The 14,769-nt window shown below is 53.0% G+C and overlaps 1 protein-coding gene across 1 annotated transcript in view; it reads left to right on the forward strand.

Moving 5' to 3' along the window:
- The first annotated feature begins 6,411 nt into the window (after nt 1–6,411).
- WNT7A (Wnt family member 7A) overlaps nt 6,412–14,769 on the forward strand; it is a 56,996-nt gene continuing 48,638 nt past the window's right edge. Inside the window, exons 1-2 of the mRNA XM_025377159.1 lie at nt 6,412–6,785; nt 11,351–11,577. Of these exons, the coding sequence (XP_025232944.1) occupies nt 6,715–6,785; nt 11,351–11,577 (298 nt within the window). The 5' untranslated portion in view covers nt 6,412–6,714. The remainder of the gene's footprint in view (nt 6,786–11,350; nt 11,578–14,769) is intronic.

Genomic DNA, 14,769 nt, shown 5'->3' on the forward strand with positions numbered 1-14,769 from the left:
ACTCTCCCCGGGCTGATTACCTGGGCTCCGGTGACCATCAGTGGGTGCGCAGCTCTGGGTCCCCTCTGGAGGTGCCCATGTCAGGGGATGGGGGGCAGACAAACACACAGGTGAGGCTGAGCTGGCATAGTGGCTGCTTAGACAGGGGCCAGCACAGGGGCTGTGAAGGTCAATATCCTGTTGGGGGAGTTGGCCAGGGATGGCTTCTGGAGGAGGCAAAATGCAGCTTCAAGGGTGTTTTTCATTGTTCAGTTCTCAGCTCTTCAGAGAGCCTTCGCTGGTCACACTACCTGAGGTTCTCCACTGAGCTGCAGTGTGTCACAGCTCTGAATTTCATTTTCTTCTGAGCGCTATCCCACATGAGAGTATTTCTTTCCTTCATCTATTCATTCAACAGAAATGATGCTCCTAGTACAGGGCTCCCAGCAGGTCCAAACACTGTAGCACCAAATGTTTTGGCTCTGGTTTGTGCTGCTGAAGTTTTCTTCTAAGCACAAATGAAGAAAATGGAGGGACCAAACGCAGGTGGAAAGTCATTGGACACCCGCCATTCGAGACTGCCTTAAACACAAACACCCTTTCTTGATCCGTGGCAGCACCAATTTTATTTACAAGCATGTACACGGCACTGGCTATGTTCCTGGCAATGTGCTAAGCACTTTACGTCTAGTATCTCAAACCTCAAAACTACCCAAGGAGGTAGAAACCATTACTGCTTTCAGTTTACAGATAAACTGAGGCAAGGAGGGATTTAAGTAACTTTTCCAAGGTCACAGAGATAATAAACGGTGGAGCCAGGATGTGAACCCCTCTAGGGTCCTCATTGACAGCAGTGTCTGGTATACAGCAGGACTCCATACCTTAGTGATAGCTGCGGGTAAGAGCTAAGCTGATCTCCTTCTGTATCCAGCAGGGGGCGACAAAGCACCTGGCTGACTGTGCACCTGCCCCAGGTATGTATAGTTGATTTGGCTTAAAGACGAACAGTACCTGCTGAAGAGGTATCCTTCTCACTTCCTAATCCAGGCAGAGGGAGCTAAATGGGGAGAAAAATTCTGGGCTAGCACGACTCTGCCAAGGAAGAACTTTATGCAATGGGTCCCATTGAAACAGTCATGAAACCATTATTCACACTAGGTTCCAGGTTTTGGAATGAATCCTTGGAGAAGCTCCCAGTCAGGTGAAGGATTAAATGACCTGAACATTATCAGGCTCACAGAAATCTGTACAAGTGAAAAATAAGCTGTTCTGGATCACGAAGCTAGTAAGTAGCAGATTTGGGATTCAAACTCAGACTTATTTGACCCAAAAGTCTAAATTCTTTTTACCAAACTATAGTCCTCACGTTGATGAAAGCCCTGTCCTGGGTGCTGGAGACAGAGATGAAGGATACAGCATCTTTCCCACAAGGAGATTATGTTCTGATGAAGGAGGGAGGGGAGTGAGCCCATACAACATTTGGGGTGGGAAGGGCTCTGCCAAGATCAACACAAGAAGGGTGGGAGCACAGAGGAAGAGATGCATTAAAAGGTGGTCCCTTCGAAGATCATGTCTATTGTGTTCACTGCTGTACCCTAGCAGTGAACCCAGCCCAGGGACTGGCACAGTTTAATCCTCAACGAATGTTTGATGACTGACTGAATGAGGAAGAGACCAAGTGCCTAGGATAGGAGTAATGTAGATCAAGGAAGGCTTTTCAGATGAGTTGACATTTGGGTGGGATTTGGAGGATAAGTTAGGAGTTTACCAGGTAGAAAAGACAGCTAAAGGCATTCTAGACATATGCAAAGAAATGACAGGCTGCAGTAGTAGTCTCTCAACTTTTAAAAAAATCACAATCCACAAAGTATACACATACACATCCAATACACACACACACACACACACACACACACACACAGTTGGAACCTTATGCATAATGTCCTGTTATTTTCTGATCTATTTCTTTTCATAAATGCTAGTGGCAACCCACCAATTTGTTGTGATATGGGCACAAGTGTTTGGGGAAAGTGGAGGCTGTAAAGGTAATTTTGAGCTAGACCATAAAGATCTCTGGACGCTAGGCTGATAAGATGGAACCCTTTTTAGTTCTGCCTCTCCTTCCTTCCCTGTGAAGCCAGACACTATAAATTCCTTTTCCTTCTCTCACTCTCTGATGAACTCCCTGCCTCTCAGGCTTGTCTTTGTTACCTTTTGTCACTCCATTTCCCCAGCTGGTTCTTTAAATCATGCTGAATTCCTGGGCCTCTGCACTGGGCCTTCCCCACTCATCCTTCTTAGTCTCCCAGGGTGTCCTCTCCTTGCCTTGATTTGAATGTCTGCCCACTTCTAGCTGGGGATATCCAACCTAGAAGTAACAGCCCAAAGCCTCTCCCCAAGCACCAGTCACCCTTCAGTGACCTACAGATACTTCAGACTCAGTATGTCCAAAACCAAGGTTCAGCCCCTGAGACCTCCTGCTCTCTGGGTCACCATTCTGTATTTTTCTCACCAGCCACACACTCTCACAGGACAGGACACTGTCCTGGAGGCCTTCCCCATCTTGTCTATCCTGCCTTCAAACTCGCTCTCAAATCCACCCCCTTCTCTCCCCGCCGTCTGCCACCGTTTTGTCCAGGGTAAGCCTTCTCTCCCACAGGTAATATTGAGACCTCCTGACTTGCCCTCCTCTCTTGCCTCTTCCTTTGGCTCCCACAACAGCCACCATGAAACTTGTGGAACATAAACCTGATCATGTAACACCCCTGCCCCTCTTAATATGCCCTGTGTCCCTAAACTCCCTATGGGGCCTCTTCCCTGCATATCTTCTTCCACCCTTATTCCCTCTAACACCCCAATATCCAGGCACCTTGAACCTCTGTGGCCCTGTTTCCTCTGGTTTCAAAAACTCTACTTGCTTAATACCAGTTCATTCTTTTAGGATCCCACTTTAGGAACACTTCCTCCAGGAAGCCTTCCCTGATCCCCTGAGACTGGATGAGGAGCTCCTCTGTGTTCCAACAGCCCTCTGCGCACCACACATCTTGGTGCCTAACACCTTGTTTCCTACTGGAGTGTCCCAAGTCTTTCGCCCTCCTCCATTAGATACGCAGCCGAATGGGGCTGGGGGGTAGATTAAGAGCAGATGCTGAAATCAGTATTCTCTAGGTTTGAAGCCCAGCTCGGCCATGGACTGGCTGTGGGAATTTTGTACTTTATTCAATCCCTCCCTGATTCACTTTCCTCATACTATCAAATAATGATGGCTGTGATAATGATATCAACAAGTGGAGCACCTGCCTCTTGGCATTTTCAGGTGATTCAGTGAGTTGATACGCTGAGGCTGTAAATGACAGTGCCTGGCATGTAATAGTGCTACCTATATGTTTGATCATGAAATCGGTCCTCAGATGGGTTGCTCCAGGAGGGGCAGAGACTGGGTTTATTTGATCTACTGATCTGTCTTGGCCATATTCTTCCCTCCTGTATTCCTCCTCTTCTTCCTCCTCCTCCCTCACCTTCCAATGCACCCAGCACCTGTACTGAGCTGTTGGTATGTGCCTAGCACCTGGCCTGACATTGGGTCACAAGTACATCCCAGCATTCACGACATGAGTGAAACTTTGGTCTAGGAATGATGGTGAATGCGGAAAATAAAGGTCATATTTGAGACATTCTTTGGAGGTAGACTGCTCAGGGCTTGTGCTGACTGCATCTGTGGGTGGAAGAGGAGGAAGAGGAGGAGGAAGAATGCCAGAAGGAAGAACATGGCCAGGACAGACCTTGTGATTTACTTTACCAAACCCTTAGCTTCTCCAACCATCTCCAGATCATTACAAGGCACCTCCATTCACCCAAATGCTCCAGCCAACATCGGGGTCACCTATCATTCCTCTTTCTCTTTCTGTACCCCTCCACCCTCTCCCCTGAATCCTTTTAAGTCCTGTCTGTGCAAGACACAGGCCCCACCCCATATCCTGGGTCCTTTTCTCCTCTCTGCACCCCACTTCCACCCTTATTGTCCTAGTTACAACTGCTGTGTAATAAGCACCGCCTCCAAACTTAGTGGTGTAAAACAATCATATTCACAAGTTATAGGGCTCAGGAAGTTGGGCAGGGTACACTGGGTGTACTACACAGCCACCGTCCACCATGCCTTAGCTTGGCAGACACAAAGCCAGCATGACACGATGGTGGGGGTACCTTCACCCACATTTCTGGCACCTGAGCAAGGTGACTCCAGTGCTAAACTCACCTGGGACTATGGGCTGGAGCAAGCACAGGTGTCCTCTGCCTATGCCTGGGCTTCCTCACAGCCTGGTGGCCTCTAGGCCTCTACCATGGTGGCTCAGGGCCCCAGCACTGGTGCTCCAGCCAACAAAACAAAGACTGCATTGTCTTTTATCATGAAGACTTGTAATTTTGAGCATCACTTCTACTACATCTTATCGGTGGAAGCCGTCACAAGCTCACCCAGATTCACGCAGGGAGAGCACAGAGAACCCACTTCTTCATGGGAGGAGTGTCAAATAATTTTGTGGTCATGTTCTAAGAGCACCACCCTAACCCAAAACCACCAATGTCTCACCTGAATCCCCACTGTCATCTCCTCTCTGGTCTGCTTGACGGTGCACTTTACTCACCTGTTCCCATTCCCGCAGTGTGTTCCCACAGGACAGCTACAGGGAGCTTTTGAACACATAAATCAGATCAGTCACCCTCTTCTTCATCCTTCCAATGTCCCCAACTGAACACACCACTGAAATCCAAGCTCCTTGACGTGCCCACACAGCCTTGTGGATCTGCGTAGCCCATCTCCCTTCAAGCTCAGGCCTTCTCTCTCTCTCTATCATAGCCCACCATCTCCTCTCTGGGGCTTATGCCCACCCCTGAGCTTTTGCACCTGCTGGTACCCTTCTTGCAGTGCTGGACCCCTGATGCTGTGTCCTTCAGGCCTCAGCTCAAATGCCACCTCCTCAGATCTAAAATTAACCCTCCAACACCCAGTATTCCCTCTCCCATCACCCTGCTTAATGGTCTACTATCTGTAACTCCTGTTCTTGTTCACTTATGATCTGCCTCCTTCCTGGCCCCAAGAGGAAAGACTCTAGCCTTTCTTTTTCCTTATGTCCACGGTGCCCACCATCGTGGTTGGCACAGAATATGGAATGTGAATGAATGCCTGAATGGTGGCGCGTGTGTGTGTGTGTATGTGTAATTTAGAAAGGCAATCTTGAAGGATAGGCAAGCCTGGGTGCAGGAGATTACTACAGTTGGGCATACTTTGTTTCCCATATGGTTCTGCTACTCACTAGCTGTTGACTCTGGGCAAACACCTTCACCCTCTTGAGCCTCGGTGTCTTCAGCTGAAACCTGAGTTCAGATTTGCCAGACCCGGGCATAGGGACAGCAGGTCCAGCAGGAACACCAAGCCAGGATCACAGCCGCTCCCAGGGAGCTCAGTGCCTGGAGCCCGAGAGGAACTCTCTCAGGAGGCGCAGGCACAGCCGCTCCTAGAGACTGGACATCCCCCAGGTGGCAGGCGGGACCGGTCCGTGCAAACAGGGAACAGGTACCCGGGGGAAGGACATTCGCTGGCAAAAACATAAACTGCCGCTCGGAGTCTTGGCACCACCCAATTTCCAGGGACACTTAGACTCCCCCTGCTCACTGAATGGGGTGTACACCAAAGTAGGGGGTCAGCCCCCTGGGATAGGCCAGGGCACTTAAAGCTTTCTGTTCCCGGGAGGGAGGCCAAGGTGCACCACCCGCCGCGTCCGCCTGGTGTCGCCGCGAGCGTGCTCTGAGCGGCCAGCTGCGCCCCTCACACTCCTGCGGCTCAGGCGCCCCACTGCTGTTCCGCGCGGGGCTCCTGGGCCTCAGCCCGACTCCGTCTGTCGGCTAACAGCAGGATCCCAGAGAGGGCTGCCCAAGTATCTTCTGCCACCCCCTGCCACACCCTCGAATAGGTGGGGGCAGGGAAGAAATACGCTGAGCCAGTCCGCCCGTCGCTCCGCGAAAGGGGGCTCCCTCCCCTGAAGCTGGGGTTGGGGAACTGGGGTGTGCTCTGTCAGCCCCATTTCCTTGTTCCGGGCTTGAGCGAGCGGGGCAGCAGACCAAGGCACTAGGGCTCTCGGCCGAGTCTGGTCCACTCCACTCGAGGGCAGCCTCTCAACGCCCACTCGCCCTGCAACCTGCAAGTTAGTGACGGGTGAGAGACGAGCGGGTTCCTCCTGCCTCCAAACAGGCTGTGCTCGCTAGCCTCCCACCTGCACCCCAGAGCAGGGAGGGGGCCCCCGGGAGCGCGCATGGAAAGGCACGAGCGCGCGCCTGGTGCAGGCGGCCCTGTCCCGCGGGCGCAGGGGCGCGGGGCGGGCGCTCCGGGGAGGCGGGCGGGGGAGGGGGTGGGGGAGGGACGGGGGAAAGGAGGGAGGGGCGGGGGCGGGAGGCAGCAGCGCCCCCGCACTCCCCGCGTCTCGCACACTTGCACCGGTCGCTCGCGCGCAGCCCGGCGTCGCCCCACGCCGCGCTCGCTCCTCCCTCCCTCCTCCCGCTCCGTGGCTCCCGCGCTCCTGGCGAGGCTCAGGCGCCGAGCGCGCAGACGGGCGCACGGACAGACGGCCCCGGGGACGCCTCGGCCCGCGCCTCCCGGGCGGGCTATGTTGATTGCCCCGCCGGGGCCGGCCCGCGGGATCAGCACAGCCCGGCCCGCGGCCCCGGCGGCCAACCGGGACTATGAACCGGAAAGCGCGGCGCTGCCTGGGCCACCTCTTTCTCAGCCTGGGCATGGTCTACCTCCGGATCGGGTAAGGGCTGCCTGCGCCCTTTCCGCGCGTGTCTTGGCAAAGTTGGCACGGCCCGGGGAGGGAGGTGTGCCGCCTGAGAGCCTCTGCCGGCCACCAACTTCCACAGCTTCTCTGAGAGGCCGGGTGGGTGCGGTGTGGGAGCGGTGGACGCACAAAGGCCCCCCGCAGGCGGACGCCCCAGGAGATATAGGCAGGGGGACTGGCCATCCTGAGGACTTCTGAGTCTGGAATCTCCCAGGACCAGAGACAGCCGGTAGGGACGCTCCAGCCTGAGGGACTCTGGGGGAGGGCTAGCTGCTGCAAAGGTTCAGCCCATCCCGGGGACCCTTCGGACACCGGCATAGGGACAGCAGGTCTAGCAGGAACATCAAGCCAGGTCCACAGCCGCTCTCGGTGAGCTCAGTCCCCGGAGCCCGAGAGGAACTCTCTCAGGAGGCGCGGCACAGCCGCTCCTACAGACTGGGCAGTCCCCAGGTGGCTGGCGGGGCCGGTCCGTGCAAACAGGGAACAGGTACCCAGGGGGAAGGACTTTCGCTGGCAAAAACATAAACCGCCGCTCGGAACCTTGGCACCACTCGATTTCCAGGGACCCTTAGACTCCCAGAGCCCCTTCCCGGGCCAAGGGGACAGCACGTCCCGCCCCCAACAAACACACACAAAGGTGGGACTAGAGGCGGCCCGAGACACCAAGGGAGACAAGCGCTAGAGAGAGGCGGGACACCCCGCCCCCTTGAACTGGGCAGCAGAGGCTGCCGGGCGCGCGAGCAGCCCTCTGGCTTCACCCAACGTTTCTGAGGAGGTGGTGCTCGGGGGCGCTCTGGCTGGAAGGTGGGAGGGGGCAGCTTGGGACGCGTCCTGGAGCTGCTTGTGCAAAGCCGGTCACCCTTTGTACTTAAGACATAACGCGTGTGAAGCTCGGAGCAGTGGGCGGCGGGGGGGCGGGGGGAGTCTAGGCATGGATAGAGGTTCTGGCGCTGAAGGGCCCGCTTGGTAGGTCTCGAACACCCTGCCCCTCCACCCCCCATCAGTGAACCCCCTACCGCCCCTTTTGAGGAGCGGTGGACCGCAGGGGCTGCGGCTAGGGGGTGTGTGTGAGGATCCTTTGTGTTTTGTCACTGCTACCCCCCTACCCCGTCACTTCCCCAGTCCACGTCTCTGGAGCGGGGATTTCGCAAGTTGTCGGGCCGCTGCCGCGAGCAGGTGCGTGCAGAGCAGACCAGGGGCCGCCAGCCCGACCAGCGGCGGAGAGGCGGCTACGGGGCTCGCGCCAGTACCGCCAGCCTGCCGGTGTGTTTTAAGTGTTATTGATTCGCCCGCGTCTGGGTGGCTTTTCTTTTTTCCCCTGCTTTAATCTTCATCTTGGCCCGCGCCCCGCCGCCCCGCGCACATCCAGCATCCAGGAAGCCGGTCAGGCCGATTGGCTGGGACCGCGTGTGGCTTTATCTCCTTTTTAATTAGAAACGGGGAGGAGGGACCCGGGTGGCGGGGGAAAGAGAAAGGGAAAACAGCAGAAAATAACCTCTCCTGGACGCCCCGCCCGCCCGTGGGCCGCCCTCCCGCCAGCGCCGCGGCCTACCCGGATTGGCCCTGCGGGGGCCCAGCTGCCCGGGAGGGAGGGAGGGAGTCCTGCAGGGCGCTGCCCTTCCGCCCCAAGCTGCCCTCTGGGGTGGGGAGAGGTCCAGGTCGGGGAGGTGGGAGTTGCAGGTGACTTCAGGCCAGGCGCTGCTGCTCCCTGTGCCTCGGGCTACTCATCTATATAGTGGGCATGAGGGGTGAAGTCCCAACGTCCCTAGGTTTTTCCATTTCCCCACATGTGACTGGGCTCTACCCGCTTCTGGTTGATGGTGGGGCATCTGTGGTATTCTTATTTCACTCGGATAGTTCTATTACTCGCACTAGCCTATTGCCACAATCAGATCCAATAAGAATGGTGATAATTACAACACCGCCGCCACATTTACGGGCACTCACTATGTGCCTGGCACCTTCTAAGCACTTTCCATGTTCTAGCAAATGCGGTTTTCATAGCAGCCAATTAGGTGGAGACTAGTTATCAATACCCTAATTTAGCCATGGAGAAACTGAAGTGCAGAAGGAAGGAAACTTGCCTAAGATCGCACAACTAATAAGTGAGGAAAGCTGAGATGGGAACCTAGGCCAGACCCTTAGGGGCTAGTCTATTGTACCTATGAGTTTTTGGCCCCAGTATGCCAATCCATCCACTCTCTGCTGGTGTAGAAATTTCCTGGTGGCCAGCTAGGTGCTCAGAGGGTCCTCCTGGCAAATGATGCCAAAGCATCTCCACTTAATCTTCTCATGCTGCTGCTTCCTCAGACATTCCCAGCATCCTAGTGTGTGTTAGACTCTGGTTTAGGGCTGAGATGCAGATGCAAAGCCAGGCTGTCCCACCTCCAACACCTGCTAGCTGAGAACCTTCCTCTGGGTCCCAACCTCTGTGAGCCTCAATTTTCAGATATTTGAAATTTATATGATGATTCTTGCCCCACAGGGCTGTGTGGAAAGGTCACATGAGCTGCTGTTTGTGGCAGCACCCACCATACTGCCTTGGCACATAGTAGGGACACTGCCCAAGTTTACTGATGCATTTGATGCATATTTGGGGGCACCTGCCATGTAATAGGTACTCACCCGGAGCCACATCTTTGAAGTGCCACAATCCATTTATTTGGTAGACATTTAGTGAACCAGCAGACAGCCTCCCTGCCCGCAGGGAGCTCATCCTCTCAGGAAGAAGACAAGTGATCAAGTGAGCATGCAAATTAAAAACACATACATGAAAACATGTCAGTAGAACATGAGTAATCAAGAATATCCAGTAAACAAAACAGAGATTGTGATGGAAATTTATTAGGGGAAGGGAAGGGAGGGAGGCTCCCTTAGCTGGGCTGGTCAGGGAGGTGACCCTTGAGGTCATGTGAATAATGACAAGAAACCAAGCTTGTGAAGATCAGGGGTGAGAGCACTTCCAGGGAGAGAGGCCAGCAAGGACAGAGTGCCTGCTGCAGGGAGAAGGCTGGCACGTGGCAGGAGCCTAGGGAAGTGGCAGGAGTGATCAGTTGTGCTCTTGGAGGGCATGGGTCCACGTCACCTCCTCGAGTTATTGGTACAGGAGAACCTCGCTCTAACAAATCGCAACTCCAGAACAACTGCCCATAGCTGAGCCCCAGGATGAGGCACTTGCCCAGTGGCTCTACCTGCAGCCCTACCACTGCCACCAGCCAAGCCACCACCAACCCTAACTTGCCCGGTCCCTCTGCTCCTGCTCTGGCACCCCGCAGGTCTTTCCTCCATGGAGCGGGGACCACCAGGTCATGTCAAGGTCCTGCTTACACCCTTCAGTGCTTCCTGGTGCTGCCTAATGCACCTGAGAAAATGCCAGCCCTCAGCCATCTCCTCTCCCCAGGATCTTCCTGCATCTCAAGCCCTGGTTTTGTAGCAGTTTCCATGGGTTCTTTCTATTCCTTGAAGACCTCGAGCTTGTCTCCTAGAACTTTGCATTTTCTGTTCCCTCTGCACAGAATACCCTTCTCCAGATTTTCCCACAGATGCCTCCTGGCAATTCAGATCTCTGTTCTGTTCTGATGTCACCCCCTCAAGGAAGTCCTCCTTGATCACCTCAACTAAAGTGGCCCTCACTTTCCTCACCACCTGCACACCCTGGTTGCCATCCCAGCATCTTCCTTTACTTTCTTCATAGTACATATCATTGTCAGAGATGGCCTGTTTTATTCATTTGTGACACCTGTGTTGTCACCCTCCCTAGTTCCTTGAGGGCAGGGCCTTGCCTGTCAGGTGCACAGCTGTCTCCTAGCATGGTACCTGGCACATGATGGGTATCTGATACATGTCAGTGAATAGTTGAAGAAGATAGGAATTGCCCTCATAATAGTCACACACATCCTCTAAGCCAGTCATGCCCGGAGTGGGATACGTGTACTCCATTGACAGCAGGAAGAAAATGCCAGGACTTCTACTTAAAACTACTTTTTAAGGTTTTTTTCAATAATAAAACATATACATACATGAGAGTATATGTTACATATACATTAAAAAACAGATTTTTTTAAAGTGAATATCTGCACACCCATCACTCCTTCAGAGGCACCTGCTGCATGAGACTTTGAAGTCATCATTTCCTTGCTTGCCTTTACAATTTTACCAAAGAGATGATTCCCTAGCAACATAGGGTTTCTTTTGCATGCTTTTGAACTTCATCTCAATTGCATCCTACCATAAACTCAAAGGCAACTTGCCTTTTTCACTCAATGTCATATTTGTGACATACATCATCTTTTCTTGTTTCTAAAACAAAAATCAAGTGTGTGTGTTTCACTGATATTGAGTATACGCATTGATACAAGAGCCTATGTAGAAATTATAGGGTTTCTATTCGAATGGACATGAGTTAGGGGTGCAGGATCAAAAAAGTTGAGAGACCACTGCTGGGGGCAGTGGGGTGGCCAGTGCTGGACACCTAGGAAGGGTTCCTAGTCCATGCCCCCTTGCTGGCCTAATGCTCCATCTCTCTGTGTCTCTCCCTCCAGTGGCTTCTCCACAGTGGTAGCTCTGGGCGCAAGCATCATCTGTAACAAGATCCCAGGCCTAGCTCCTAGACAGCGGGCGATCTGCCAGAGCCGGCCCGATGCCATCATCGTCATAGGAGAAGGCTCGCAAATGGGCCTGGACGAGTGTCAGTTTCAGTTCCGCAATGGCCGCTGGAACTGCTCTGCACTGGGAGAGCGCACCGTCTTCGGGAAGGAGCTGAAAGTGGGTATGTGCTCACCCAAACACCCCAGCAGAGTCTTACAGGTTATAGAGACATCAGGCTATAGGGACACCAGAATACCCTCAGGTGCCCTGTGGAACTCCGTTGCCTGCCCCTACTAGAATGTCCCTCAGTGTGGGGTCCTGCATGTGCATTGACTTGCATTCAGGACTCCCATTGAGGGTCAGGTCTCTGGTTGAATCCATACCCCCTCAATCGTTTATTGACAGAGGTGCAAACCAGCAACCAGTGACCCAAATGCTAACCTCTGATACAGTGCTGATGCTGTGTTTTGAATTGAAGCCCAGATTTTAAAACTTGTTTCACCTAAAATATAGGAATTTCCGGTTTCTTTTGAAAAGTTGGCAGATCTACTCATAATTTACATGTGTGCCCACATGGTTGCAAAGACCTGAAACTGAGAACACAGCTCCCTTTAGTTGTAGCAGTGAATGGGCAACCCATTCACTGCCACAGTCCCCACCACTCCCTACTGCTGCCCAGCCTGTGCAATCCTGTGACATGATCCGCTTGATCCCTGTGGGCTTTTGACTTTGAAACTGTTTTATGGGAATGGTGCGTGCAGACACATACATACACGTAGAGTTTTGAGCCACACATTTAACTTCTGAAGCAATTATAACAAAAGTCTGGTGGAAAAGGGTCAGAGAGAGCAATGCTGGTCTCCAGGAGGCCCTGGTCAGTGGTAGGAGGCCATGCTGTGTGTCTTCTGGCTTGTGTGCATGTGCATTAGGGACCAGAAATTGCCACACGCTGGCTTCTGCACTGTGAACTTCCCTGAAAGTCAGGTCAGCCTCGGATATCTTTGGGCATCCCTGCCACCTCCTGCTTAGGTCACACTGCTGTCACATCTGGGTTCCCAGGTTGTCAATTGCTCCCCCATCGCATTTCCCTGTTGCTCCTGGCCATCCTGCAGTCCCTTCTGCACCCAGCAGGCAGGATCATCCTTTTACATGTAAATCAGATCATGTCACTGTGCTGCTTAAACCCCTCTGGAGGCTTTCTTGCATCAGAATGAAATCCCCACTGCTCATCTAGCTGCTGCTGACCTCTGCTTCCATCTTCCCTCTTCACCTGCTCACTCAGCCTTGTTCTTTTTCCCAAACATGCTGGACACCAGCTATTTCTTCTGCCTTAGCTCCTTTCCTCAGCCCCGTGCCCCTGACCCTGTCCAGGTCTTCTCGACCTTTGCAACCTTGTCAAAAGTCCCCTCTCACCTCAAAGTTCCATCCCATCAGCCAAGCACTTCACACTGTCTGAAACCATTCTGAACTGGTTTGCAATGTCAGCTTCATGAGGGCAGGGGCTTCACTCCCACGCTTGCCACTGAACACTTTCTTCCCATTGCCTTTTGGAAGGCCTTACCCATCCCTGCAGCAGGCCTGGTTTTGTCACCATATTCTGTGAGTGCCTTCTTATTTGCACCTTACAGAACTGCAGACAGGATCTCAGTATGGGGTCCTGCAGGTGCATCGACTTGCATTCAGGACTCCCAGTGAGGGCCAGGTCTCTGGTTGAATCCATACCACCCCAATAGTTTATTGACAGAGGTGCAAACCAGCAACCAGTTTTTTGGGCCACTGGTGAAGTTGGCAGAGACCTTTCCGGAGGTAAGCCTTTTCCAGGATCTTTGTTGTGTAGACTTTTGCCTTGCACCATCTGCCCTGCTTCTCCCTCTTCCCAATTCCAGGGCTCACTTTTTAGGTGGAAACAGAGGCCCAGAGAGAGAATGGGACTGTCCCAGGTCACATAGTGAGTGGCATCAACACTGAGACTCCAGTTAAGGTTGCCTAATCTGTCTTGTGAGCCTCCCCTTGCTTGTCACTTGTGGTTTTTGGTTTTTGTGCTTTCTTCTACTCAGATATCTCTCTCTCTCTCTCACACACACACACACACACACACACACACACACACACACACCATTCCTGGGACCCAGGCATGGGTTCCAGCATTGTTTTAAATTTGTGACTTCTGATATGTAAGATGTTATAGATGAGGAGACTGAGGCTCAAAAGGGACTTGCTCAAAGTCAACAAAAGTGAGTGGCAGGGCCTCTCAGGACTGGGTTCATTCCAGCATAACTTTCAGTCTCAGAACAGTCAGTATATCGGCTGGCATTGGAATAGTCCCCACAGAGGTCTGGGGCGCAGCAGGAGGGCTACAGTGCAGGGCAGTGCCTGGACAAGGATCCCCTCCTGTTGAGCAGCCCCCAGCTGGCCATGGTTGTAGAAGTGAGGCTGAGGAGGAATACTGCCAGTGCACACCAGGGAGGAGCAGAGGCCAGTGGCAAGAGGCATTCTAGTGGGCTTGGCAGGCAGAGGTGGCTGGTGGAATTCCAGCAAAGAGAGGTGCCCAAGAAAATCCTTGGGATAGCGATGCAGGGCAGTTGGTCCGGGGAGCCTGGAAGGAAGTAGGAGCTGGAGCCAGGAGGTATGTAGGGTCAATTTAACAAGTTTGAATTTCTGAGCGGGAGCCGTTGGAGGATTTTGAGTGTGGGAGTGACTGCCAGAGGATAGGTTAAACTTATGAAATTGCCACTGTGAAATGATTTTTGGCCCACAAAAGTGGCAACATAATATATGTTGATATGCATATATTATGCATTGACTTGCATTCAGGACTCCCAATGAGGGTCATGTCTCTGGTTGAATCCATACCCCCCAATAGGAATAGGAATCCATTCAACCTTATAGGAATTTTAGAAGATTCATGAAAGAGGGGGTATAAGGTCATTCATTCATTTTAATACTTGTTGATTTATTCATGCATTCACCAAGTTATTGGGTGTCCATTGTGGCTGGAGGCTCCTGTTCCAGTGTGTGTGGCCAGGGAAGGGCGCTGGATTTGTGAGGGAGGTGAGCTATGGGCATGTCTGGGGGAAGAGCATGTCAGGCAAAGGGAACAGTAGGTGCAAAGGCCCTGAGGTGGAACGTGCTTGGGGGTGGCTTGAGGAACAGCGAGGGGCCTGGGGTGGCTGGAGTAGAGTGAGGAAGGCTGAAGGGGAAGGCTCAGGGAGCCAGGAGCTGGATGGTGCAGTATCCCTCAGGCCAGGGCAGGGGATCTGGATTTCCCTTCATGGGAATAGAGACCTTCTGAAGGGGAGACAATAAGGGAGGGACAGCATCCGACTTCGGGTTTAGCATCATCACTCTGGCTGCTGGGAAAAGCATGAACTGC

This window comes from Theropithecus gelada, chromosome 2 (genome assembly GCF_003255815.1).
Source record: "Theropithecus gelada isolate Dixy chromosome 2, Tgel_1.0, whole genome shotgun sequence".
NCBI lineage: Eukaryota > Metazoa > Chordata > Mammalia > Primates > Cercopithecidae > Theropithecus > Theropithecus gelada.